This window comes from Mustela erminea, chromosome 7, assembly GCF_009829155.1.
Source record: "Mustela erminea isolate mMusErm1 chromosome 7, mMusErm1.Pri, whole genome shotgun sequence".
Taxonomy (NCBI): domain Eukaryota; kingdom Metazoa; phylum Chordata; class Mammalia; order Carnivora; family Mustelidae; genus Mustela; species Mustela erminea.
Genome location: NC_045620.1, coordinates 91,294,389 through 91,319,624, shown reverse-complemented (window position 1 = coordinate 91,319,624; position 25,236 = coordinate 91,294,389). Strand labels below are relative to the sequence as shown.

General features: G+C 37.8%; 1 protein-coding gene across 8 annotated transcripts in view; it reads right to left on the bottom strand.

Moving 5' to 3' along the window:
* ALMS1 (ALMS1 centrosome and basal body associated protein) overlaps positions 1-25,236 on the bottom strand; it is a 202,152-nt gene that overhangs the window by 89,317 nt on the left and 87,599 nt on the right. For all 8 annotated transcript variants that reach the window (XM_032352471.1, XM_032352467.1, XM_032352468.1 and 5 more), the window contains one exon: positions 14,039-15,879. In XM_032352471.1, the coding sequence (XP_032208362.1) occupies positions 14,039-15,879 (1,841 nt within the window). The remainder of the gene's footprint in view (positions 1-14,038; positions 15,880-25,236) is intronic.

Below are 25,236 nucleotides of genomic sequence, written 5' to 3'. Positions count from 1 at the left end.
GTGATGGTGGATTTATCATAATTGGTAAGAGTTGTACACCACAAAATGTAAGTTTTAAACTATGTAAATTTTAAAAATGAACCATGATGTAAGAACAAAGATAGAATGCAGGATGTGACAAATGATAATAACTGTATTATAAATGAATCACAGAAGGGTATAGGAAAAGAAAAAAAAAAAGAACATGACCTAAGAAACGTCAGCAATGTTTTTGTTTTTTTTTAATTTTTTATTTTTTATAAACATATTTTTATCCCCAGGGGTACAGGTCTGTGAATCACCAGGTTTACACACTTCACAGCACTCACCAAAGCACATACCCTCCCCAATGTCCATAATCCCACCCCCTTCTCCCAAACCCCCTCCCCCCAGCAACCCTCAGTTTGTTTTGTGAGATTAAGAGTCACTTATGGTTTGTCTCCCTCCCAATCCCATCTTGTTTCATTGATTCTTCTCCTACCCACTTAAGCCCCCATGTTGCATCACCACTTCCTCATATCAGGGAGATCATATGATAGTTGTCTTTCTCTGCTTGACTTATTTCACTAAGCATGATACGCTCTAGTTCCATCCATGTTGTCGCAAATGGCAAGATTTCATTTCTTTTGATGGCTGCATAGTATTCCATTGTGTATATATACCACATCTTCTTGATCCATTCATCTGTTGATGGACATCTAGGTTCTTTCCATAGTTTGGCTATTGTGGACATTGCTGCTATAAACATTCGGGTGCATGTGCCCCTTTGGATCACTACGTTTGTATCTTTAGGGTAAATACCTAATAGTGCAATTGCTGGGTCATAGGGCAGTTCTATTTTCAATATTTTGAGGAACCTCCATGCTGTTTTCCAGAGTGGCTGCACCAGCTTGCATTCCCACCAACAGTGTAGGAGGGTTCCCCTTTCTCCGCATCCTCGCCAGCATCTGTCATTTCCTGACTTGTTGATTTTAGCCATTCTGACTGGTGTGAGGTGATATCTCATTGTGGTTTTGATTTGTATTTCCCTGATGCCGAGTGATATGGAGCACTTTTTCATGTGTCTGTTGGCCATCTGGATGTCTTCTTTGCAGAAATGTCTGTTCATGTCCTCTGCCCATTTCTTGATTGGATTATTTGTTCTTTGGGTGTTGAGTTTGCTAAGTTCTTTATAGATTCTGGACACTAGTCCTTTATCTGATATGTCGTTTGCAAATATCTTCTCCCATTCTGTCAGTTGTCTTTTGATTTTGTTAACTGTTTCCTTTGCTGTGCAAAAGCTTTTGATCTTGATGAAATCCCAATAGTTCATTTTTGCCCTTGCTTCCCTTGCCTTTGGCGTTGTTCCTAGGAAGATGTTGCTGCGGCTGAGATCGAAGAGGTTGCTGCCTGTGTTCTCCTCAAGGATTTTGATGGATTCCTTTCGCACATTGAGGTCCTTCATCCATTTTGAGTCTATTTTCGTGTGTGGTGTAAGGAAATGGTCCAATTTCATTTTTCTGCATGTGGCTGTCCAATTTTCCCAGCACCATTTATTGAAGAGGCTGTCTTTTTTCCATTGGACATTCTTTCCTGCTTTGTCGAAGATTAGTTGACTGTAGAGTTGAGGGTCTATTTCTGGGCTCTCTATTCTGTTCCATTGATCTATGTGTCTGTTTTTGTGCCAGTACCATGCTGTCTTGATGATGACAGCTTTGTAATAGAGCTTGAAGTCCGGAATTGTGATGCCACCAACGTTGGCTTTCTTTTTCAATATCCCTTTGGCTATTCGAGGTCTTTTCTGGTTCCATATAAATTTTAGAATTATTTGTTCCATTTCTTTGAAAAAGATGGATGGTACTTTGATAGGAATTGCATTAAATGTGTAGATTGCTTTAGGTAGCATAGACATTTTCACGATATTTATTCTTCCAATCCAGGAGCATGGAACATTTTTCCATTTCTTTGTGTCTTCCTCAATTTCTTTCATGAGTACTTTATAGTTTTCTGAGTATAGATTCTGTGCCTCTTTGGTTAGGTTTATTCCTAGGTATCTTATGGTTTGGGGTGCAATTGTAAATGGGATTGACTCCTTAATTTCTCTTTCTTCTGTCTTGCTGTTGGTGTAGAGAAATGCAACTGATTTCTGTGCATTGATTTTATATCCTGACACTTTACTGAATTCCTGTATAAGTTCTAGCAGTTTTGGAGTGGAGTCTTTTGGGTTTTCCACATATAGTATCATATCATCTGCGAAGAGTGATAATTTGACTTCTTCTTTGCCGATTTGGATGCCTTTAATTTCCTTTTGTTGTCTGATTGCTGAGGCTAGGACCTCTAGTACTATGTTGAATAGCAGTGGTGATAATGGACATCCTTGCCGAGTTCCTGAACGTCAGCAATGTTTTGACTATAGCATCTAGTCACCTGAGTGACTAAATGTTTTTCACCAGAGTATGGGTTAGGAATTCCGAAACTATCTAATTAAATACAAGGGTAAATATATTGTAGATAATGAGAGCCAGGTGTATCACCACTGAAGAAGTAAGTTAAAAATAAGGGTAAGGGGTGGGATTATGGACATTGGGGAGGGTATGTGCTTTGGTGAGTGCTGTGAAGTGTGTAAACCTGGTGATTCACAGACCTGTACCCCTGGGGATAAAAATATATGTTTATAAAAAATTAAAAATTTAAATAAATAAAAAAAAAATAAGGGTAAGAGGCTTGAATCAACTCTGTGGCTCTAGATCAGTTGAGGGTATCAATACTGACTAGTGGTTTAAAAAATACTTAAGGGGCGCCGGGGTGGCTCAGTGGGTTAAAGCCTCTGCCTTCCGCTCTGGTCATGATCTCAGGGTCCTGGGATCGAGCACCGCATTGGGCTCATCGGGCTCATCGGGCTCATCGGGCTCTCTGCTCAGCAGGGAGCCTGCTTCCCCCCCTCTCCCCCTGCCGCCCTGCTTGCCTCTCTGCCTACTTGTAATCTCCATCTGTCAAATAAATAAAATCCTTTATTTTATTATTTTTTAAAGATCTTATTTATTTATTTGACAGAGATCACAAGCAGGGAGAAAGAGAGAGAGAGGAAGGGAAGCAGGCTCCCCGCTGAGTAGACAGTCCGATGCGGGGCTAGATCCCAGGAGTCTAGGATCATGACCTGAGCCGAAAGCAGAGGCTTTAACCCATTGAGCCACCTAGGTGCCCTAAAATCTTTTAAAATAAATAAATAAATAATAAAAAATACTTAAATATACAGATAAACACAAACACATACACACATACTGATAGAGATAGGAATAAGTAGAGAAGTAGGTATATGTATGAAGTAATATATATATATACATATAATTCTTAGCTTGAGTAACTACTAGAAGCAGTGACATCCTAGTAACAATGAGCCAATCTGGTATTATACCTTTGTTTCTAAATACTATTCTCCACTGGTCAACAGAGGGTACCGAAGCCCCTTACTATTATTGTATTGTTATCTATTTCTCCTTTCAGATATGTTTAATAATTGCTTAATACACTTAGATACTCCAATGTTGGGAGTACAATTGTTATACAATCTTGATGAATTGTCCCCTTCATTATTACATAATGGCCTTCCTTGTCTCTTGTTACTGCTTTTGGCTTAACGTCTATTTTGTCCAATATAAGTATAAATACAGCTACTCCTGCTCTCTTTTGGTCACCACCTGCACGGAGTATCTTCTTCCATTTCTTCACTTTAAACCTGTGTGTCTTTAAGCTAATGAGTCTCTTGTAGGCAGCATATTGTTGGGTCGTGTTGTTGGTTTTTTTTTTCCCCCAATTCATCCGGTCACTCTATGTCTTTTAATTGGAGAATTCAATCCATGCATATTTAGAGTAATTATTGATAGGTAAAGACTTAATTAATGCCATCTCATTATTTGTTTTCTGGCTGATTTGCAGTTTCCTTGTTCATTTCTTCCTCTCTTGCTGCCGCCTTTTGTGAATTGTTGATTTTTGAAAAGATTATGTTCTGATTCCCTTCAGATTTTTCACGAATCTACCATGTTTTTGCCTTGTGGTTACCATAAAGCTTACATAAAACTTCTTATAGTTTTAACAACCTATTTTATATAATAACAAGTTTGATCACACACAAAATCACTATCATTTTGCCCCCTGCACTTTTATGTTTTTAAATACCCCAATTCAACAATGGATAGATCTTCTAGGTGAGAAAATGTTGGACTTGAATTATAATTTAGACCAAATGGACTTAACCGACATATATAGAATATTCCATCCAACAGCTCCTGAGCACACATTCTTATCAAGCACACACAGAACATTTTGCAGGACAGCAAATATGATTAGGTCACAAAACAAGTCTTAGCAGATTTAAGAGGACTGAAATCATGCCAAGTACCTTTTCCCACCACTATAATATGAAACTAGAAACTAATACCAGCAGGAAAACAGGAAATCTCTAAAATACGTGGAAATTAGACAATATAGTCCTGAACAATCAATATGTTAAAGAAAAAAATCAAAAGAGAAAGCAAAAAAATATTTTGTAACAAATGAAAATGGAAACACAATATACAAAAATCAATGGGATGAAGCAAAAGCAGTTCAAAGAGGGAGGTTTATGGTGATGAATGCCTATATTAAGAAAAAAGAAAGGTCTTGAGGCACCTGGTTCACTCAGTAAGTTAAGCAAATGACTTTTGATTTCAGTTCAGTTCATGATCTCAGGGTCGTGAGACTGAGCCCCATTAATTGACCTTAAGATTCTCTTTCCCCCTTTCCCTCTGCCCCTCCCTCCTGCTCATGCACACTCTCTCTCTCCTGAAAAGGAAAGGAAAGGAAGAGGAAAAGAAGGGAGGAAGAAAAAAAGGAAAGGAAAGGAAAGGAAAGGAAAAGAGAAAGGTCTCAAATACCCTAACTTACACCTCAAGGAAAAAACTCAGAAGGAAGGTAGTAACAAAGATCAGAGAAGAAATGAATGAAATAAAGTTCAGAAAAACAACAGAAAAGATAATGAAACTAAGAACTGTTTTTTTTCCCAAAAAGATAAAGAAAATTGTAAATCTTTAACCAGACTAAGGAAAAAAGAAAAGTCACAAATGAATAAAATAAACAATGAAAGAGAAGACATCACAGGTGATACCAAAGAAATACACAGAATCATGAAACTACTAGGAACAATTATATACCAACAAACTGGAGCACCTAGGGGGAAAAAAAGATATATTCTTAGAAACATACAACTTCCCAAGACTGAATCATGAAGAAATAGGAAACATGAACACACAAATAATGAGTAAGGAGATTGAATCAGTAATCAAAAACCTCCAAACAAAAAAAAAAAGTCCAGGACCAGAAGGTTTTATTGGTGAATTCTACCAAACATTTAAAGAAGAAATAACACCAATCCTTCTGAAACTCATCCAAAAATTGGAGAGGAAGGAACACTTCCAAATTCATTTTATGAGGTGAGCATTACCCTGACCCAAAACTAGGTAAGGACATTGCTAGAAAACTACAAACCACTATCCCTGAATACAGACATAAAAACCCCAATAAAATATTAGCAAATCAAATACAACAGTACATTTACAGAATCCTACCCGATGATCAGTTTGGATTTATCCCTGGGAGGCAAGGACAGTTCAACATAAGCAGGTAAAAAAATGTGATATACAACATTAATAGAGTGAAAGATAAACATCAAGAAAGGCATTTGACAAAACACAACATTCACTAATGATAAAAAACTATCAACAAATTGGGTACCTCAACATAATAAACGTCATATATGACAAACCCTCAGCTTATATCAACCTCAGTGGTGCCTGATAAAAGCATTCCCTTTAATGTCAAGAACAAGATAAAAGTGACCATTCTCACCATTCTTATTAACATAGTACTGACAGTCCTAGCTAGAGCAACCAGGAAAGAAAAAGAAATAAAAGGCATCCTAATCAGAGAAGTAGTAAGACTATATATTTTTATAAATAATATAATCTTATATATGGAAAATCTTAAATATTTCACCAATGATTAGTGTTTCTATACACTAACAACAAGATATGTGAAAAAAAAATTAACAACCCAGATTTACACTAGTATCAAAAACAATAAAATACCTAGGAACAAACTTAATCATCGATGACCTGAAAGATCTGTACCCTGAAAACTGCAAGACTTTGATAAAAGAAACTGAGGCACACAGAAAAAAAATGGAAAGATGCCCTATGTTCGTGCACAAGAATTAATATTGTTAAAATGTCCACACTACCTAAAGCCCTTGATAGAGTCAATGTAATCCCCCCCATCAACACTCGCTAGCATTTTTCACACAAAGAGAAAAAAAAATTCTTAAATTTATATGGAGCCCATTCTCTTACACCATACACAAAGATAAACTCGAAATGGATAAAAGACCTTAACATGAGGCAGGAATCTATCAAAATCCTAGAGGAGAACACAGGCAGTAACCTCTTCGATATCAGCCACAGCAACTGCTTTCAAGATATGTCTCCAACGGCAAAGGAAACAAAAGCGAAAACGAACTTTTGGGACTTCATCAAAATAAAAAGCTTCTGCACACCAAAGGAAACAGTCAACAAAACAAAGAGGCAACCCACGGAATGGGAGAAGATATTTGCAAAAGACACTAAAGACAAAGTGCTGGTATCCAAGATCTACAAAGAACTCCTCAAACTCCACACACACAAAACAGATAATCACATCAAAAAATGGGCAGAAGACATGAACAGACACTTCTCCAATGAAGACATACAAATGGCTATCAGACACATGAAAAAATGTTCATCATCATTAGCCATCGGGGAGATTCAAATTAAAACCACACTGAGCTTCTACCTTACACCAGTTAGAATGGCCAAAATTAACAAGACAGGAAACAACAAGTGTTGGAGAGGATGTGGAGAAAGGGGAACCCTCTTACTCTGTTGGTGGGAATGCAAGTTGGTGTAACATTTTGGAAAACAGTGTGGAGATTCCTCAAAAAATTAAAAATAGAGTTACCCTATTACCCTGAAATTGCACTACTGGGCATTTACCCCAAAGATACAGATGCAGTGAAAAGAAGGGCCACCTGTACCCCAATGTTCATAGCAGCAATGACCACAGTCACCAAACTATGGAAAGAACCAAGATGCCCTTCAATGGACGAATGGATAAAGAAGATATGGTACATATATACAATGGAGTATTAAGCCTCCATCAGAAAGGATGAATCCCAACAAGGACGGGACTGGAGGAGATATGCTCAGTGAAATAAGTCAAGAGAGAGAATCAATTATCATATGGTTTCACTTACTTGTGGAGCATAAGGAATAACACAGAAGACATGGGAGATGGAGAGAAGTGAGCTGGGGGAAATTGCAGGGGGAGACAAACCATAAAACACTGTGGACTCTGAGAAACAAACTGAGGGTTTGGGAGGGGAGGGGAGTAGGGGGGTTGAATGAGCCTGGTGGTGGGTATTATGGAGGGCACGTATTGCATGGAGCACTAGGCATGGTGCATAAACGATGAATTTTGGAACACTGAAAAAAATGAAATTAAATTAAAAAAACATTTGTATGAGGCCATAAAAGACCCCAAAACAGCCAAAGAAATTTTGAATAAGAACAAAACTGGAGGCATCACACTTCAAGATTTTAAACTACACTACAAAGTTACAGTAATCAAAACAGAAACACAGACAAATGAACCGAATAGATAGCACCGAAATATTTCCCTGCAAATACAGTCAAGTAATATCTGACAAGGGATCCAAGAATACTCAATGAGGAAAAGTCCTGAAAAAACTGAATAACCATGTGCAGAAAAATGAAACTGGACCCGTATCTTATACCACTCACAAACGTTAATTTGAAATGGGGCAAGAGTTAAACATAAAACCTGAAAATTAGTACTAGAGAAAAACATATGGGAAAAACTCCTTGACATTAATCTTGGCAATGACTTTTTTAATGTGACATCAAATGCACAAGCAACAAAAACAAAACTCAGTAAGTGGGACTGTGTCAACAAAAAAATCTTCTGTACATCAAAAGAGACAATCAACAAAATAAAAAGGCCACTTACAGAATGGAAGAATATATTTGCAAACTATGTACTGATACGGGATTAATATCCAAAATATATAAAGAACTCACACAAACTCGATAATAAAGAAACAAATTGACACCCCCAAAATGAATAACCCAATTAAACAATGGGCTGGAGGGGTGTCTGGGTAGCTCAGTGGGTTAAAGCCTCTGCTTTTGGCTCAGGTCATGATCCCAGGGTCCTGGGATCAGAGCCCCACATTGGGCTCTCTGCTCAGCAGGGAGCCTGCTTCCCTTCCTCTCTCTTTGCCTGCCTCTCTGCCTACTTGTGATCTCTGTCTGTCAAATAAATTTAAAAAATAAATTTAAACAATGGGCTGGAGATATGAACAGACATTTTTCCATAGAAGACCTATGGATGGCCAACAGACACGAAAAGGTGCTCAACATCACTGATTATCAGAGAAATGCAAGTCACAACTATGAGAGATCACCTCACACTTGTCAGAATGGCTAATGCCAACAACAGAAGAAATAAGAGATGTTGCTGAGGATGTGGAGAAAGGGGAAACCTCTTGCACTGTTGGTAAGAATGCAAACTAGTGCAGCCACTGTGGAAAACCATATGGAGGTTCCTCAAAAAGTGAAAAATAGAACTACCCTACCATCTAGCAATTGTATTACTGGGTATTTATCCCCCAAAATATAAAAACAATAATTCAAAGGGATACATGCACCCTGATGTTTATAGTAGCATTATCTACAATAGCCAAATTACGAAAACAGCCTAAGTGTCCATCAATTGATGAATGGATAAAGAACATGTGGTGTATATATACATATAACAGAGTATTACTCAGCATAAAAAGAATGAAATCTTGACATTTGCAATAACATGGATGGAACTAGGGAGAGGGAGTATTATACTTGTTAGAGACAAATAAATACCATATGATCTCACTCATGTGGAATTTCAGAAACAAAACAAATATGCAAAGGGTGGGGGGATGTGAGAGGGGCAAACCAAGAAGCAGACTTTTAACTATAAAGAACAAACTGATGGTTGCCAGCAGGGAAGTGGTTGGAGGCAACGGGTTGGGTACGTTAGGGAAATTGGTAAGTGCACCTGTTGTGATGAGCACCAGGTGTTGTACGGAGGTGCTGAATCACTATTTTGTACACCTGAAACTGGAACTGCACTGTATGTTAACTAACAGGAATTCAAAAAAAAATTTAAAAAATGAAATTGCGCAGAGGAATTGAACAGACATTTTTCCAAAGAATGCACACAAATGGCCAACAGGTACATGAAAAGGTGCTCAACATCACTAGTTATCAGGAAAACACAACCCTCTAGCTCCATGAAAACCATGAGCTATTATTCCCTGACACCTGTTAGAATAGCCATTATCAAAAAGAAAAGTGAAAGGGGCACCTGGGTGGCTTCGTCGGTTAAGCCTCTGCCTTCAGCTCAGGTCATGATCCCAGGGTCCTGGGACTGAGCCCCACATAGGGCTCCCTGCTCTGTGGGGAGACTCCTTCACCTTCTTCCTCCACCCTTCCCCACAGCTCGTGCTCTCTCTCAAATAAATAAATAAAATCTTAAAAAAAAAAAAAAGCCAAGAGATAAATGTTGGTGAGGATACACAGTGAAGGTAACCCTTGTGCACTACTGGTTGGTAATGTGACTGATACAGCCACTATGGAAAACAGTATGGAGATTCTTCAAAAACTTAAAAACAGAATTGCCATATGAGCCAGCAATCTCATTTGTGGGTATATATTCAAAGGAAATGAAAACAGGATATTGAAGAGAGATCTACCCTCCTACGTCATTAATTCATAATAGCCAATCTGGAAACAACCCAAGTGTCCATCAATATATGAAGGGATAAAGATGTGCTATTTATACGTATCTATATATTATATATAGTATTATATTATTCAGCCATTAAAAAGAAGGAAATCCTGCATTTGCAACAACACAGATGGACCTTAAGGGCACTATGCTAAGTGAAAAAGTCAGACAGAGAAAGACAGAAACTGTATGATACATATGTGGAACCCAGAACAGCCAAACTCCTAGAAACAGAGAGTAGAAGAGTAGAAAGGGAATGATCAGGGACTGGAGGGTGAGAGAAACGGGGAGATTGTGGTCAAAGGATATGAACTTCCAACTAGAAGATGAAGATGTTCTGGAGATCTATGCACAGCATTGTAATGATAGCTAACAATAATATCATACACTTGAAAGTTGTTAAAACAGAAAACCTTAAATGTTTTCACCGCAAAAAGTAAAGGCAATTATGTGACAGGGCAGAGGTATTAGCTAATGTATAGTGGTAATTGTTTTGCAATATATGTGCATCAAATCAACACACTACAAACTAGTAAACTAGTTTACACACTAGTAAACTAGTTTACACACTAGTAAACTTACACAATGTTTTATGTAAATTACGTGTCAAAAAAGCTAGAAAAAAATCCTTTTTTCAAGAAGGGAAAAAGAAATGAAAGGTAAAACAAGGAAGAAAGGAGGGAGGAAGGGATGGAGGGAGGGAGGGAACAGGAAACAAGAGTTCTTGGGAGAAATGGTTGATGGGGGCGGCAGAGGGGCTAGTGCAGGGTACAATAGCCAACATGAAAATGTTCTCAATAGCTAAAACTGGATTAATTTGAGTAGTATTGCTTACAATCCAAAGAATGAAATAAATGCCCTGGAATCCATACTGATGTACATTAATAAAGTAATAAATAAATGGAGAAGGAACCATAGCTCTTGCTTATAGAAAAATTCCACCTAATAAGAATGAAAGAAATATAAAAACTCCATTAGAATACCAGAGTAATAATTGCTACGGGCAAGATCCAGTGATGAATGCTAAAATTAGTGATCAAAGTTTAAGCAGAAACAGGATGTTTACACAGTCTACCAGTTTCTCCCTCAAATACCCAGTATTTATACAAAGGAAAAACAGTAACTGCACAGTGGAGTGTCTTGGTAGACACCACTGCAGCCAAGTGATCAAGGTTAACATCACCAGTAATGCATATCAACTTAATGTGCTGCTCCCTAATGACATGCAATGCAAGTGCTGTGAATAATGTTAAGACTGATGAATCACAGACCTGTACTCCTGAAATAATACATTATATGTTAATAATTAAAAAATAAATCTTAAAAAAAAGCATAATCTCAATATACTCCTCAGACATCAAGTAAAACTAAGTAAAAACTTTCTCCAAAATAAGTAATCACTTCTCTTCAGTGTCAATGTCATAAAAACAAGGACAGCCACAGAGTGGAGGAAATAAAGTTGACATGACAACTGTAACACAAGGTGGAATCTTGGTGGGATCTTGGGTTGGATCTGAAGCAAAAAATGTTCAATTGTGGAAAAATCAGGTGAAATCCAAACCAAATCAGTTTATATTTTAGGTATAATTTTATATGAAGGATAGTTTCTTAGTTTTGGTTAAATGTTTTATGGTTATGATGTTATGGCAAGATGTTAACATAGAGGAATCTTTGGTAAAGGATATATTGGCACCCTCTAAGATATTCCCCAATGATCTCTGAATCCTGGTATTTACACCCTTGTGTAACCCCGAATCCTTGAGTAAATAGTGATTCATTTCTACTGAAGAGAAAGTGGCAGAAGTGGTGAGATTCACATAGAAAGTTAGGTTGCAAAGACTATGACGTTTGTTTTGGGTATCCTTCCTTGTTCTCTCACATGTTCACTCTGAGGAACATCTGGCTGTCATATTTGTGCTGCCTTATGGAAGGAAGGGAATGATGTCTCTGGCCAGTAGCCATGTGAACAAGCCTGGAAGCATATCCTCTCAATCAAGCCTCAATATGGGACTACAGCTGCAGGCAATACCTTGTTTGCAACCCTATAAGAGACCCTGGGCCCAAAGCACCCAGCTAAGCCTCACCCAGATCTCTGACTCATTGAAACTCATATTAATATTCTTTTAAGCTGCTACATTTTAGAGTAATATGTTACACAGCAATAAATAATACAAGAAATCTTCCTATTTTTCTAATACCTCTGTAAACTTAATCTCAAAATTAAGAAGTTTTAAAACAATACACACATACTTACACATTTTATTCATATGTATATACACATATGTATACAGATGTGTGTGTGTGTGTGTGTGTGTGTGTGTGTGTGTGTGTGTGGTTTGAATTACTGTTGTTTTTTCTAAAGATTTTATTTATTTGAGAGAGAGAGCACAAGAGGGCGGAGGGTCAGAGAAAGAAGCAGACTCCCTGCTGAGAGGGAAGGCCAATGTGGGGCTCCATCCTGGGACTCTGGGGTCATGACCAAAGCTGAAGGGAGATGCTTAACCAACTAAGACACCCAGGTACCCTTTGAACTACTATGGACTCTGGAGTCAGACAAACTAGATTCAAATGCCACCTTTTAACACTTAACAATAGCCAAGCACTGGTATTGGGCCAAACATTAAATTTCTCCAAGTATTAAGGATTTTAAAATCCTGATGTTTATATTAAGTATAAAATGATATCCACACCTACTATAACAGATGGCACTTAGTACGTTCTAGACAAATGGCATTATTTTTAGTTTATATTTATAGTCACCTATTATTTTCTTCTCATTTGAGGAATTCAACACTAATTCAGTATTATAATACTGAAAGCGGAGACTGACCCTGTTTTTCAGGCCCAATTCAATCTAAATCACTAAGTTTTAGAGCTATAAGGGGCCTTCCGGCAGCTTTTCAAGCCTTTCCTCCCACCATTATCCACATATGAGTACCAAAGATATTAAATGACTTGTCCAGGAGAATAGCTGATAGAGAAGCTGAAAGCAGGGTTCAAGGTTTGGGGAGACGCTACCATGCAGTGAATGACCTCTTGCTTTAAACAGACTGCACTAGAATGCCTCTTCTGTTGCTTACAAACAGCAGTATGTGTGGGGGCACCTGGATGGCTCAGGGGAGCCTGCTTGAGATTTTCTCTCCCTCTCCCCCGACCCTTCCCACCCTCAAAAAATAAATTAATTAATTTAAAAAAAAGGCCAAAAAACCCCCCCAAACCCAGCATTACGTGAGACCATACTGTCTGCTGACAAAGTAGCAATATTAGCATCTTGGTTTCCCAGAGAATAAAAAACCTACCTCATAGGGTTATCATGAGCATTAAATGAGATAACATACAGAAGTCCCTCACTGCCGTGACCACCACACGTGGATGCTGAACAAACCTTTTTTTCCCTTCCTTCTTTACGAACCCAGGCTCTTCACTACGATATGCTGCTTTCTCAACTATCAGGTAGACCGTGAAACACGCAGGGTAATTCTGTTTAGCTGTATTTTAAAGGATTCAAAATGTAAAACTGAATTAATGATAGTCTTAAAATTAGTCTGAATAGTATAAATGTAATGCATTTAGTCCTGACCTGGGTTTCCTTCCCTATAATACACTGTAAAGTGGGGTATCACATCAAAGAGAACATTATATTGACATGCATTACTGGTGATGTTACCCTTGATAACTTGACTAAAGTGATGTAAGCCAAGATTCTCTGCTGGAAAGTTACTTTTCATTATAAATACTAAATATTTAAGGAGAATCATGAAATGGAAACCAAGAAGGGAGAGAGAGAGAACATGCAGAAACAAGCAAGAGAGTGAGCACATGCACATATCCCAAAGCCTGGTGTTCAGCATATTTCCAATACAATAAACAATTAGTAAATTGTACGATGGGATGATCAAAGACTCTTCCCAAAGTAATGTGATGTTTTGAAACACTCAATGCCAAGTCTTGTCAAAAGCCCTCTGAAATTATAAATACATTACTTTCAGACATTCTCTTTTACCTAGGTATTTATGTCTTGAAAGACTTCTAGAAGAATAGTCAGTTACAACCTCCCCTAAGAAAAATTGTACTGCCTTTCCCCCAAGAACTTACATTTGCTTAAGTATTTAAAACCCTCTATCCCAAATTCCATCAGCTTGCTTGTCATCGCATTGAGACTCACCGATCTGCAGATACCGGAGTCCCTTCTGAACTGGAATATCCTTCCAAATCTGAAATGTTCACTTGTGTTTGCCTTGAGGTTACTATCTGGCTATTCTGAAAAAGTATGGTTTTCAAGTCCTGGGAAATAGTATCACTATCTGGAGGAGGAGACTGTACAACTTGGAAGTCCGGTGAAGATTTAGGTCCTAGAAAACCTAAAGATTGTTGATTCTGTGCTACAGGTTTACCGGTCAATAATTTGGAGGTTGGTTCCAATGATCTTGAAGATATAGTTTGTAGGTCAGGGTTAAACTCACTATTCATCCTTGTTTTAGAAGCAGGATCCAATGAGTGAAATCTTTTATCTAAGGTTCCACTATCCAACTTGGAAGGAGTCTTGGGATAAAGAGTTATACGAACACAAGAAAGTGCTTTTCTATTTGTGGGTGGAGTAGATGCAGATGTTACTAATGTACACTGATTTGGGGCTGACTGGGACACCACATTATTGAATTTGGCTTCAACATTTATCATACTGGAAATGTATGATTTAAACTTATGCTGGTTATTCTTTTCTACTATATAATCCTGACCTTGAGGAAGAGGGGAATGGTATTTTCCCATGTGATCTACATCTGGGGTTTTGCTTTGTTCAAAGAGCTGACGTTGTTCAAGAAAAATGGAAGAAGGAATGTCTGAAGCTATATAATCCTGACTTTGAGGAAAGGGACAGTGGTTTTCTCTCATTTGATGATCTAAATGTGGGGTTTTGCTTCGTTCAAAGAGTTCTCGTTTTTCAAGAAAAATGCGACAAGGAAGGTTTGGAGCTATGTAATCTTGATGTTGAGGAGGGGGAGAATGTTTTCTCACATGGTGATCCGCATGTGAGGCTTTGCTTGGTTCAAAGAGCTCTCGTTGTTCAAGAATAATGTGCGAAGCAATATCTGGAGTTATAGTTACATTCTTCTCTTTTACTCCTAGTGTGGAACTAGGTCTGCTCATTCTAATGAAGGTATGGTTATCAGAAAAATGAACTTCCTTGACATTGCTACCCTTTTCACTGGTACTGGGCTCAGAATCACTGCCTTTAAAATCTGATCTTTCTAAGAGTTCTTCTTCTTGCTGAGAATGTTCAACAGATAGTTTTTGGCTTTGTCTACCACTTTCTGCTAAGATAGTCACAGCTTTATCTGGTGAATGACTAACAATTTTAAATGACGAAGGGGAAGAGGATCTCTGTTCTAGATCTTTGGGAGGATTTTGCTCTTCAGTGAAATGAGAATTAAATACCCCCACAGAGGCTCCAGTACATTGGCTACCTTCAGTAACACCAACCTTAAAAACAGAGGAATCTGAAAAGCATTTAGAATGTCGGTGAGATGAAAAAGTGATGGAAGTAGTTAACTTTTTCAAGGGTTCTGGGGGCAGCATTTGTGATGAAGAATGACAATCCATTTCTTCAGATGGCACAGAAGCAGGTTCTACTAATTCTGAGAGCCAAGGGTCTATCTTTTCATGAAATGGCATTCGAAGACCCTGGCTAATTCTGAAGTCATCAGCTGTAAAGTTTTGAAATGGGGAATGACTTCGTAACTGCAAGGAATTCCAAACTTTGAAATGGGGGTTACTCTGGTCTAGTGATTTGGAAAGGTCGATGTGTCTGGTTCTCCATGATGATGGACTCTGTTGTCCTCTGATCATTTCTGAGGGGTCAGCAGATCTGAAAACACAAGGGTGACTATCCAATTGTGGTTGTTCAGCAGTTAGAGTCCTGAAACATCCTTTTTCATGGCTCTCAATAATAATGTGACTACATACAGCTTCTGGCTTGCATCCTATTCCCCGTGGACTCCGTACACCCTAGAAGATATAAACAAGTTCTTACTTGTAGTCCGAATACTTATATAAACCAGTTACATAATCCAGGCTAAGATTTGACCACAAAGGTCCTGTTGATCTATTACAATAAAACAGGTAGGAACATAACAAAAAGGACAGTTAACTATAGGATAAAATGGCTCATGATAACTAAGACCACACAGTTCGCCCCCCCCCCCCGAACGGTACATTTATTATTTTTTCTTTTTAAAATTTTTTAAAATTTCTTTTCAGTGTAACAGAATTCATTGTTTATGCCACACCCAGTGCTCCATGCAACTCATGCCTTCCATAAAACCCACCACCAGGCTCACCCAACCACCCCCCCCTCCACAACCCTCGGATTGATTCTAAGAGTCCACAGTTTCTCATGGTTCATGTCCCTCTCTCATTTCCCCCAACTCCCTTCTCCTCTCATTTTCCCCATGTCCTCCATGTTATTCCTAATGCTCCATAAGCAAGAGAAACCATATGATAATCGAATCTCTCTGCTTAACTTATATCACTTAGCATAATCTCTTCCAGTCCCATCCATGTTCTTAAAAAAAGGTGGGTGTTCATCCTTTCTGATGGAGGCATAATACTCCATAGTATATATGGGCCATATCTTCTTTATCCATTCGTCCATTGAAGGGCACCCTGGTTCCTTCCAAAGCTTGGCAACTGTGTCCATTTCTGCTATGAACATTGGGGTACAGATGGCCCTTCTTTTCACTACATCTGTATCTTTCGGGTAAATACCCAGCAGTACAATTGCAGGGTCATAGGGAAGCTCCATGCTATTTCCCAAAGTGACTGCACCAACTTGCATTTGCACCAACAGTATAAGAAGGTTCCCCTTTCTCCACATCCTCTACAATACACGTTGTTTCCTGTCTTGCTAATTTTGGCCATTCTAACTGGTGTAAGGTGGTATCTCAATGTGGTTTTGATTTGAATCTCCCTGATGGCTAGTGATGATGAACATTTTTTCTTGTGTCTATTAGCCATTTCCATGTCTTCTTTGGAGAAATGTCTGTGTATGTAAGACCACATTGTTAATTTCTTCTAAAAATGTTTCACTAGGGGTGCCTGGGTGGCTCAGTGGGTTAAGCCTCTGCCCTCGGCTCCGGTCATGATCTTGAGCCCCACATTGGGCTCTCTGCTCAGCAGGGAGCCTGCTTCCCCCTCTCCCTCTGTCTGCCTCTCTGCTTACTTGTGATCTCTGTGTCAAATAAATAAAATCTTAAAATTTTTTTTCAAAAATGTTTCACTAAACTAACAAAAGTAAAGACTACTTTGGTCCCTCAGTATTCTCAGCTATTTGCTTTTAGTAACAGAGGTCCCTTACCCCAACTTTTGCTGGTCACATGGACACAAAACTGGAGACCTTTCCAGGTTCCTTTACCTAGGAATGACCGTTATGACTAAGTTTAGGCCAATGGTATATGAGCAAAAGCAGTAAGTATAAATTCTGCCTCCTGTCCTTAGAAAATCAAATTCTTGACCTCGATGTTCCCCTACTATCACCATCACTATCATCAGCATTACTCTTGCCAGCTGAAAATGGTAATATCTAGAACAATCTCAGAAGCCATGTGTGCAAATGGCTTAGCTGCCAAGTATGCTTGGGTCTTTGGATACGTTTAAGGAACAGAGCTCCTCTTCCTATCCTAGACTACTATAAAAAAGGAAAATAAAATACCATATGTGAGCCATTGCATTTGGGGGGTCTCTTTGTTACAGAAGCTTGGTCTATACCCTAATATTATACCAATAAAAATAAGGAAAGGAGGGGCGCCTGGATGGCTCAGTTGGTTAAGCAACTGCCTTTGGCTCAGGTCATGATCCTGGGGTCTCAGGATCAAGTCCCGCATCGGGCTCCCAGCTCCATGGGGAGACTGCTTCTCCCTCTGACCTTCTCCCCTTCCATGCTCTCTCTCGTTGTCTCTCTTTCTCAAATAAATAAAGTCTTTAAAAAAAAAAAAAGAATAAGTAAAGGACTATTCCTAAAAATAGGAAAAAGAACGAGTACTTCTTTCTGGGGTACTGGATCAGAAGCTAAGCTACCATAAAGATAAAACTTCTTTGAGATTTCTGTCTTACCTATGAAGTCATTACCTGGCATCCTATGTGATGGTAACAGCCACATTTGATTTCAAATAAAAATACCTAAAATTATGCTGTCACTTCTGATGTAATGGAGTAGTTGTACCTTCTCCTATTTGTCTGATAAGTGTAACTAAAAGTCCTAGACATTATATATAAAAAAACATAAGAATTATCTGAAAGATGGAGAGAAGGCAGGTGGGCTAGGGATTCTGGGACCAGAGGAAGGACATGGTAGTGAAATCCCTGGGTTTTCTTTGTAACTCATATATTCCAGATTTAGGAGCTAAAGAGGCCAGCAACACAGGAAAAAAGGGGCATAGACAAAGTCTCTAATAAAAACCCACCCTCATTAGCTTAAAAAACAAAACAAAACAATACAAACAAAACAGTAAAAGCAAAGTCTAACAAGACAGAAAACTTTTAGACCATAACTGCTCTATTCCAGCCAAACACCATGGTCGGGGGTGGGGGGGGACGCCTGTTTTTCTCATATCAGAAAAGGCTAAATGAGGAGCCTAAACCTCTATCCTTGCTAAATGACAAGACACCCCAACATCTAAGCCAAGGTATTAGAGATGGCCAAGCAGGGGCCCAGGACCTATTTTTAACCCATGATGTCTGGTAAGGAGCTACCCCTTCCTGTGTGGAGACCACACAGGGTAACTGGACTTTTCCTTACAGCAGCAATGATGGGTCCCTCTCTCTCCCAGCTATAGGCTGGAAGAAAATTTTCCAAGCCTTATATCCAATAAACACTTGTATCTAACACACATAAGGACGTTGAAACCTTAATAGCTTTAAAAAAAAAAAAAAAAGACAACCCAATCAGAAAAATGAATAAAACCCCAGCATTTCTCTTATTAGAACAGAGATGGGGAATAGGGGTGTAACAATGTGTTCAATACCATTTACATTAAGGAAATGCAAATTAAAACTATGACTGCTTTTGCACAGCGAAGGAAACAGTTGACAAAATTGAAAGACAACCAACAGAATAGAAGAAGATATTTTCAAATGACATATCAGATAAAGGACTAGTACCCAAAATCTATAAAGAACTTATCAAACTGAAAGAAATAATCCAGGCAAGAAATGGGCAGAAGACATGAACAGACATTTCTCCAAAGAAGACATACAAATGGCCAACACGAAAAAATGTTCAACATCACTAGGCATCAGGGAAATACAAATCAAAAACACAATGAGTTATCACTTCACACCAGTCAGAATGGCTAAAATTAACAAGTCAGAAAATGACAGATGTTGGTGAAGATGCAGAGAAAGGGGAACCTTCCTACATTGTTGGTGGGAATGTAAACTGGTGTTGCTACTCTGGAAAAAAGCATGGAGGTTCCTCAAAAAGTTGAAAACAGAGCTACCCTATAACCCAGCAATTGCATTACTAGGGATTTACCCCAAAGAAACAAATGTAGTGATCTGGAGAGGCAGCTGCACCCCAATGTTTATAGCAGCAATGTCCACAATAACCAACTTGGAAAGAGCCCAGATGTCCATCAACAGATGAATGCATAAAGATGTGGTATGTATGTGTATACACACACACACACACCAGAATATTAGTCAGCCATCAAGAAAATGATATCTTAAAAAAAATTTTTTAAAAAAAGGAAAGAAAGAAAGAAAGAAATCTTGGGGCACCTGGGTTGCTCAGTGGGTTAAAGCCTCTGCTTTCAGCTCAGGTCATGGTCCCAGCGTCCTGGGATGGAGCCCTGGATCGGACTCTCTGCTCAGCAGGGAGCCTGCTTCCCTCTCTCTCTCTGCCTGCCTCTCTGCCTACTTGTGATCCTGTCTGTCAAATAAATAAAATCTTAAAAAAAAAAAAAAGATAGAAATCTTGTCATTTGCAACAATGTGGATGGAACTAGAGGATATGCTAAGCAAAAGAAGTCAATAACAGAAAGATAATTATCATATGATCTTACTCATTTGTGGAATTTAAGAAACAAAACAGAGGATCATAGAGAAAGAGAGGAAAAAAATAAAACAAGATGAAACCAGAGATGGACACAAACCATATGAGACTCATAATCATAGGAAACGCTGGAAGAGGGTAGGGATGGAGGGATGGGGTAACTGGGTGATGGACATCAAGGAGGGCATGTGATGTAATGAACACTGGGTGTTATATAAGACTGATGAATCACTGACCTCAACCTCTGAAACCATAAGGTAGCCTTAAATGTTAATTGAATTTAAATATAAAATAAAATAATTTTTAAAAACTCATCTACTGAGATGACCATATGGTTTTTATCCTTTTGCATGTTAATGTAATGTATCATGTTGATTTATTTGCAAATATTTAACCACACTCGCATCCTAGGAATAAATCCCACTTAATCATGGTGAATAATTTTATTTAATGTATTATTAGATTGAGGTTGCTAATATTTGTCAAAGATTTCTGCATCTATGTTCATAAGACATACTGGCCCACAGTACTATTTTTCTGTAATGTCTTTATACAATTTTGGTATCAGGGTAATGTGGCATTATGGAATGAATCTTAAAGTTTCCTTCTTCTATTTTCTGGAATGGTTTGAGAATAGGTATTAACTCTTCTTTAAATGACTGGTAGAATTAACCTGTGAATCCACCAGGTCCTGGACTTTTGTTTGTTGGGAGTTTATTACTGATTCAATTTCATTGCTAGTAATTGGTCTGTTCAAATTTTCTGTTTTTTTCTGAGTCAGTTTTAGAAGGTGCTATGTTTCTTAGGAATTTATCCATTTCTTCTAGGTTGCCCAATTTGTTGGCATATAGTTTTTAATAATATTCTTATAATTCTTTGCATTTCTGTGGTATTGGTTGTTATTTCTCCTCCTTCATTTCTGATATTATTTATTTCTGATTTTATTATTTATTGAATCCTCTCTTCTTTTTTTGGTAAGTCTTACTAAAGGATTATCAAGTTTGTTAATCTTTTCAAAGAACTATTTCCTGGTTTCATTGATCAGGTCTATTGTTTCTTAAATCTCTATTTCATTTACTTCTGCTCTAATTTTTATTATTTCCTTCATTCCACTGGCTCTGGACTTTGTTCTTTTTCTAGATCCTTTAGGTATAAGGTTAGATTCCTTGAGATTTTTCTTGCTTCTTGAAGTAGGCCTGTACTAATATAATCTACCCTCTGAGAACTGTTTTAGCTGTATCCCAAAGATTCTGAACCATTGTGTTTTCATTTTCATTTGTCTCCGTGTATTCTCTGATTTCTTCTTTGATTTCTTGGTTGCGCCATTCATTGTTTGTAGCATTATTATATTAAAAAGAGAAAGAATAAAACCATAAGATCATCCCAATAAATGCACAAAAAGCATCTGATAAAGTACAACATCCATTCATGATAAAAACCCTCAACAAAGTAGGTTTAGAGAGAACATACCTCAACATTATAAAGGCCACATATGAAAATCCCACAGCTAACATACTCAATGGTGAGAAATTGAGAGCGGGAAAATTTTCCCCTAGGGTCAGGAACAAGATCAGGATATCCACTTTCACCAGTTTAATTCAACATAGGTACTGGAAGTCCTAGCTACAGCAGCAAGACAAGAAAAAGTAAAATCTTCACTATTTGTAGATGACATAATACTGTATAAAGAAAATCCTAATGACTCCACCAAAAAATCTCTAGTAAGAACTGAAAAATTAATTCAGTAAAGTAGGACACAAAATTAATACACAGAAATCTGTTGCATTTCTATATGCTAATAATGAAGTAGCAGAAAGAGATATTAAGAAAATAATCCTATTTACAAACGAACCAATAATAATAAAAGTCCTAGGACTAAAATTAACCAAGGAGGCTTAAGACCTAACTGAAAGCTGTAAAAAACACTGAAAGAAACTGAAGATGACACAAATGAAAAATGAAAATATATTCCATGTTTATGGACTGGAAGAACCAATATTATTAAATGATACCAAATGGTTAAAGACTAGATGATTTCCCCTAGGACAAGAATAAGTCAAGTATGTCCATTCTTCCTCCTATCTTCAACATCATACTGTATGTCCTCCCCAGGACAATCTAGAAAGAAATTAAAGAAATCCAGATTGGAAAGGAAGAAGTAAAACTGTATTTGCAAATGACAAGATCTTCATATAAAAAATTCCAAGGAAACCACACAAAACCAACCAGGTTGTAAGAAACAAGCTCAGGAAAGTTGCAGGATTCAAGCTCAATATACAAAACTCAACTGTACTTTTACAGCAAACAATCCAAAAATGAAACTTAAAAAAACAATTCTATTTACAATAGCACAAAAAATAAAATACCTAAGAACATATTTACCAAAATAAATATAAAACTAGCACACTATAGAACACTGTTGAAAAAACATTATGGCAATCAAACAAATGGAAAACTGACCCAATGTATTTAAAGATAATACTGTTAAATAGCAATATTCCCCATTTTGATTTATTGGTTCAAGGCAATTCCTATCAAAAATCCCACCTGGCGACTGGAAGAGATTACGCTGAGTGAAATAAGTCAAGCAGAGAGAGTCAATTATCATATGGTTTCACTTATTTGTGAAGCATAACAAATAGCATGGAGGACATGGGGAGTTAGAGAGGAGAGAACAGTTGGGGGAAACTGGAAGGAGAGGTGAATCATGAGAGACTATGGACTCTGAAAAACAATCTGAGCAGTTTGAAGTGGCGAGGGGGTGGGAGGTTGGGGTACCAGGTGGTGAGTATTAGAGAGGGCACGGATTGCATGGAGCACTGGGTGTGGTGAAAAAATAATGAATACTGCTATGCTGGGAAAAAAAAAAATCCCACCTGGCTTCTTCTTCTTCTTCTTCTTTTTTTTTCAAAAATCTGACAAACATATCCTAAAATTCATGTAGAAATTCAAGGGACCCATGGTAGACAAACCAACCCTAAAAAAGGATGGACAAAGTTGGAGGACTCACTTTCTGATATCAAAACTTACTAAACAGGTAATCTAAACAGGGTAATACTGGCACAGGATAAATATACAGATCAAGGGAACAGAACTGATGGTCCATAAATAAACACTAACATTTATGGTGACTTGATTTTCAATGAAGGAGCTAAGAAAATTCATGGGAAAACAACAGTCTTTTCAATGCTAGGACAACTGATTATTCATGTGTAAAGAATGAATTTGCAATCCATACATAAAAATTACCTCTATGGGTATAGGCAGCACAAGTATATGAACCTGTATAATATATACAATTGCATATATGAAAAACAGTGACAGTTCCATAAAAACTTAAAAATAGAATGACCCTAGTAATTCCACTTCTGGGCCTGTACCTCCAAAAAAACTAAAAAGTAGGGTCTCAAGGAGTTATCTGTACACTCATGTTCATAGCAGCACTATTCACAAATAATCAAAAGATGAAAGCAACTCAAGTGTCCACTGATGAATGGATGGATGAATGAAATGTAGAATATACATACAATGGAAAATTAGCCTTAAAAAGGAAAGAAACTGACACGTGCTACAACATGGATAAAACTTGAGGACATAATGCTAAGCAAAGTAAGATAGTCACAAATAAATACTGTTATGATCACACTTTTATGAGACACTTAAAGGAGTAAAATTCATAGACAAAGAAATTAGAATGGTGGTTGTCAGTGGTTGGGGAGAAAAGGAAATGAGGAGTTATGGTTTAATGGATATAATTTTAGTTTTCTTAGAAGAGTTCTGGAGATCAGTTGTACAACAGTGTGAATATTGTTAGCACAACTGAATTGCATACTTAAAGTAGTTAAGATGGGGGCACTTGGGTGGCACAGTCAATTAAGTATCTGCCTTTGGCTCAGGTCATGGTCCTAGGGTCCTGGGATCAAGCCCTGAACTGGGCTTCCTACTCAACAGAGAGTCTACTTCTCCCTCTTCCTCTACCCTTCCCCTTGCTTGTCCTCATTCTCTCTCTCTCAAATAAATAAAATTTTTTTTTTTTTTAAAGAAATATGTATTTCCTGGGGCACCTGGGTGGCTCAGTGGCTTAAAGCCTCTGCCTTCGGCTCGGGTCATGATCCCAGGGTTCTGGGATCGAGCCCAGCATCGGGCTCTCTGCTCTGCGGGGAGCCTGCTTCCTCTCCCCTCTCTCTGCCTGCCTCTCTGCCTACTTGTGATCTCTGTCTGTCAAGTAAATAAATAAAAATCTTAAAAAAAAAAAATACGTATTTCCTTTATAATGAAAAAGAACTAAACGTATAAAAGGAAGGCACCATGAACCCTCCCTCTCTGTTGGCTGGGATTTGGTCATCTAATTTATTTCTGCTGGCTGAGAGGGCTCATTTACAGGTCACTTGATTTTACATTTCTCAAACTTCTCTTCAAATGTTCTCCAAAAGATCAGGAGAACTGGAGATGTTACACAGGGAATTAGGGGGTTTCACGGAGGAGGTGCAAGAGGAGGATGCATGTGCATTTAAAACTTAGAACTGAGAGAAATTAGAACTTGAGGGTGACAGGCAGGATGGGAAAGGAAGCAGCTGCCCTGACTTTACATTCTTAGTAGAAATACTGAAAACAACTCTTGGGCCGTACTCGTATTCATATATTTATTCAAAAATATTTGTTGAGCACCTAACTAGAAACAGAGAATGGAAAAGATACAGGCACTGCCCTCCAAGGGGGACATAAACAGGGAGAGAGAAACAGGTTGGGCACACGGTGCTGGTCGCCATGATGACGCTGAACAGGAGAGTCAAAAAAATAAAAGCTTTAAAAAAAAAGTTAAGATGGTAAACTTTATGTTATGCGTATTTTACAGAATTTTCAAAGATAAATTTTTTATTGCCTTAAAAAGGAATCACAGACCTAAATATAAAAACAAAAACCAAATATCTTTCAAAAAAGATAAACCTTTGTAATTCTGAGTTATGCCATGATTTCTTACTATAACACCAAAAGCATAAGCAATAAAGGAGAAGTGTAAGTCGGATTTCATCAAAATAAAAAACTTGTGCTTCAAATGTCACCATCAAAAAAGTGGAATGACAGCACACAGAATAGGAGAAAATATCTGCAGTACATCTTTCATGGGACTAATATTCAGAATAATCTTAATTTTCAACAGTCAGAAAGACAAATTATTTTAAAATGGACAAAGGAAGGGGGAAAAAAGTGCCCTTGTGACGAGCACTTGTTGCATGCAAGTGCTGAATCACTATATTGTATACCTGAAACTGATATTACACTGTATGTTAATTAACTAGAATTTAAATAAAAAC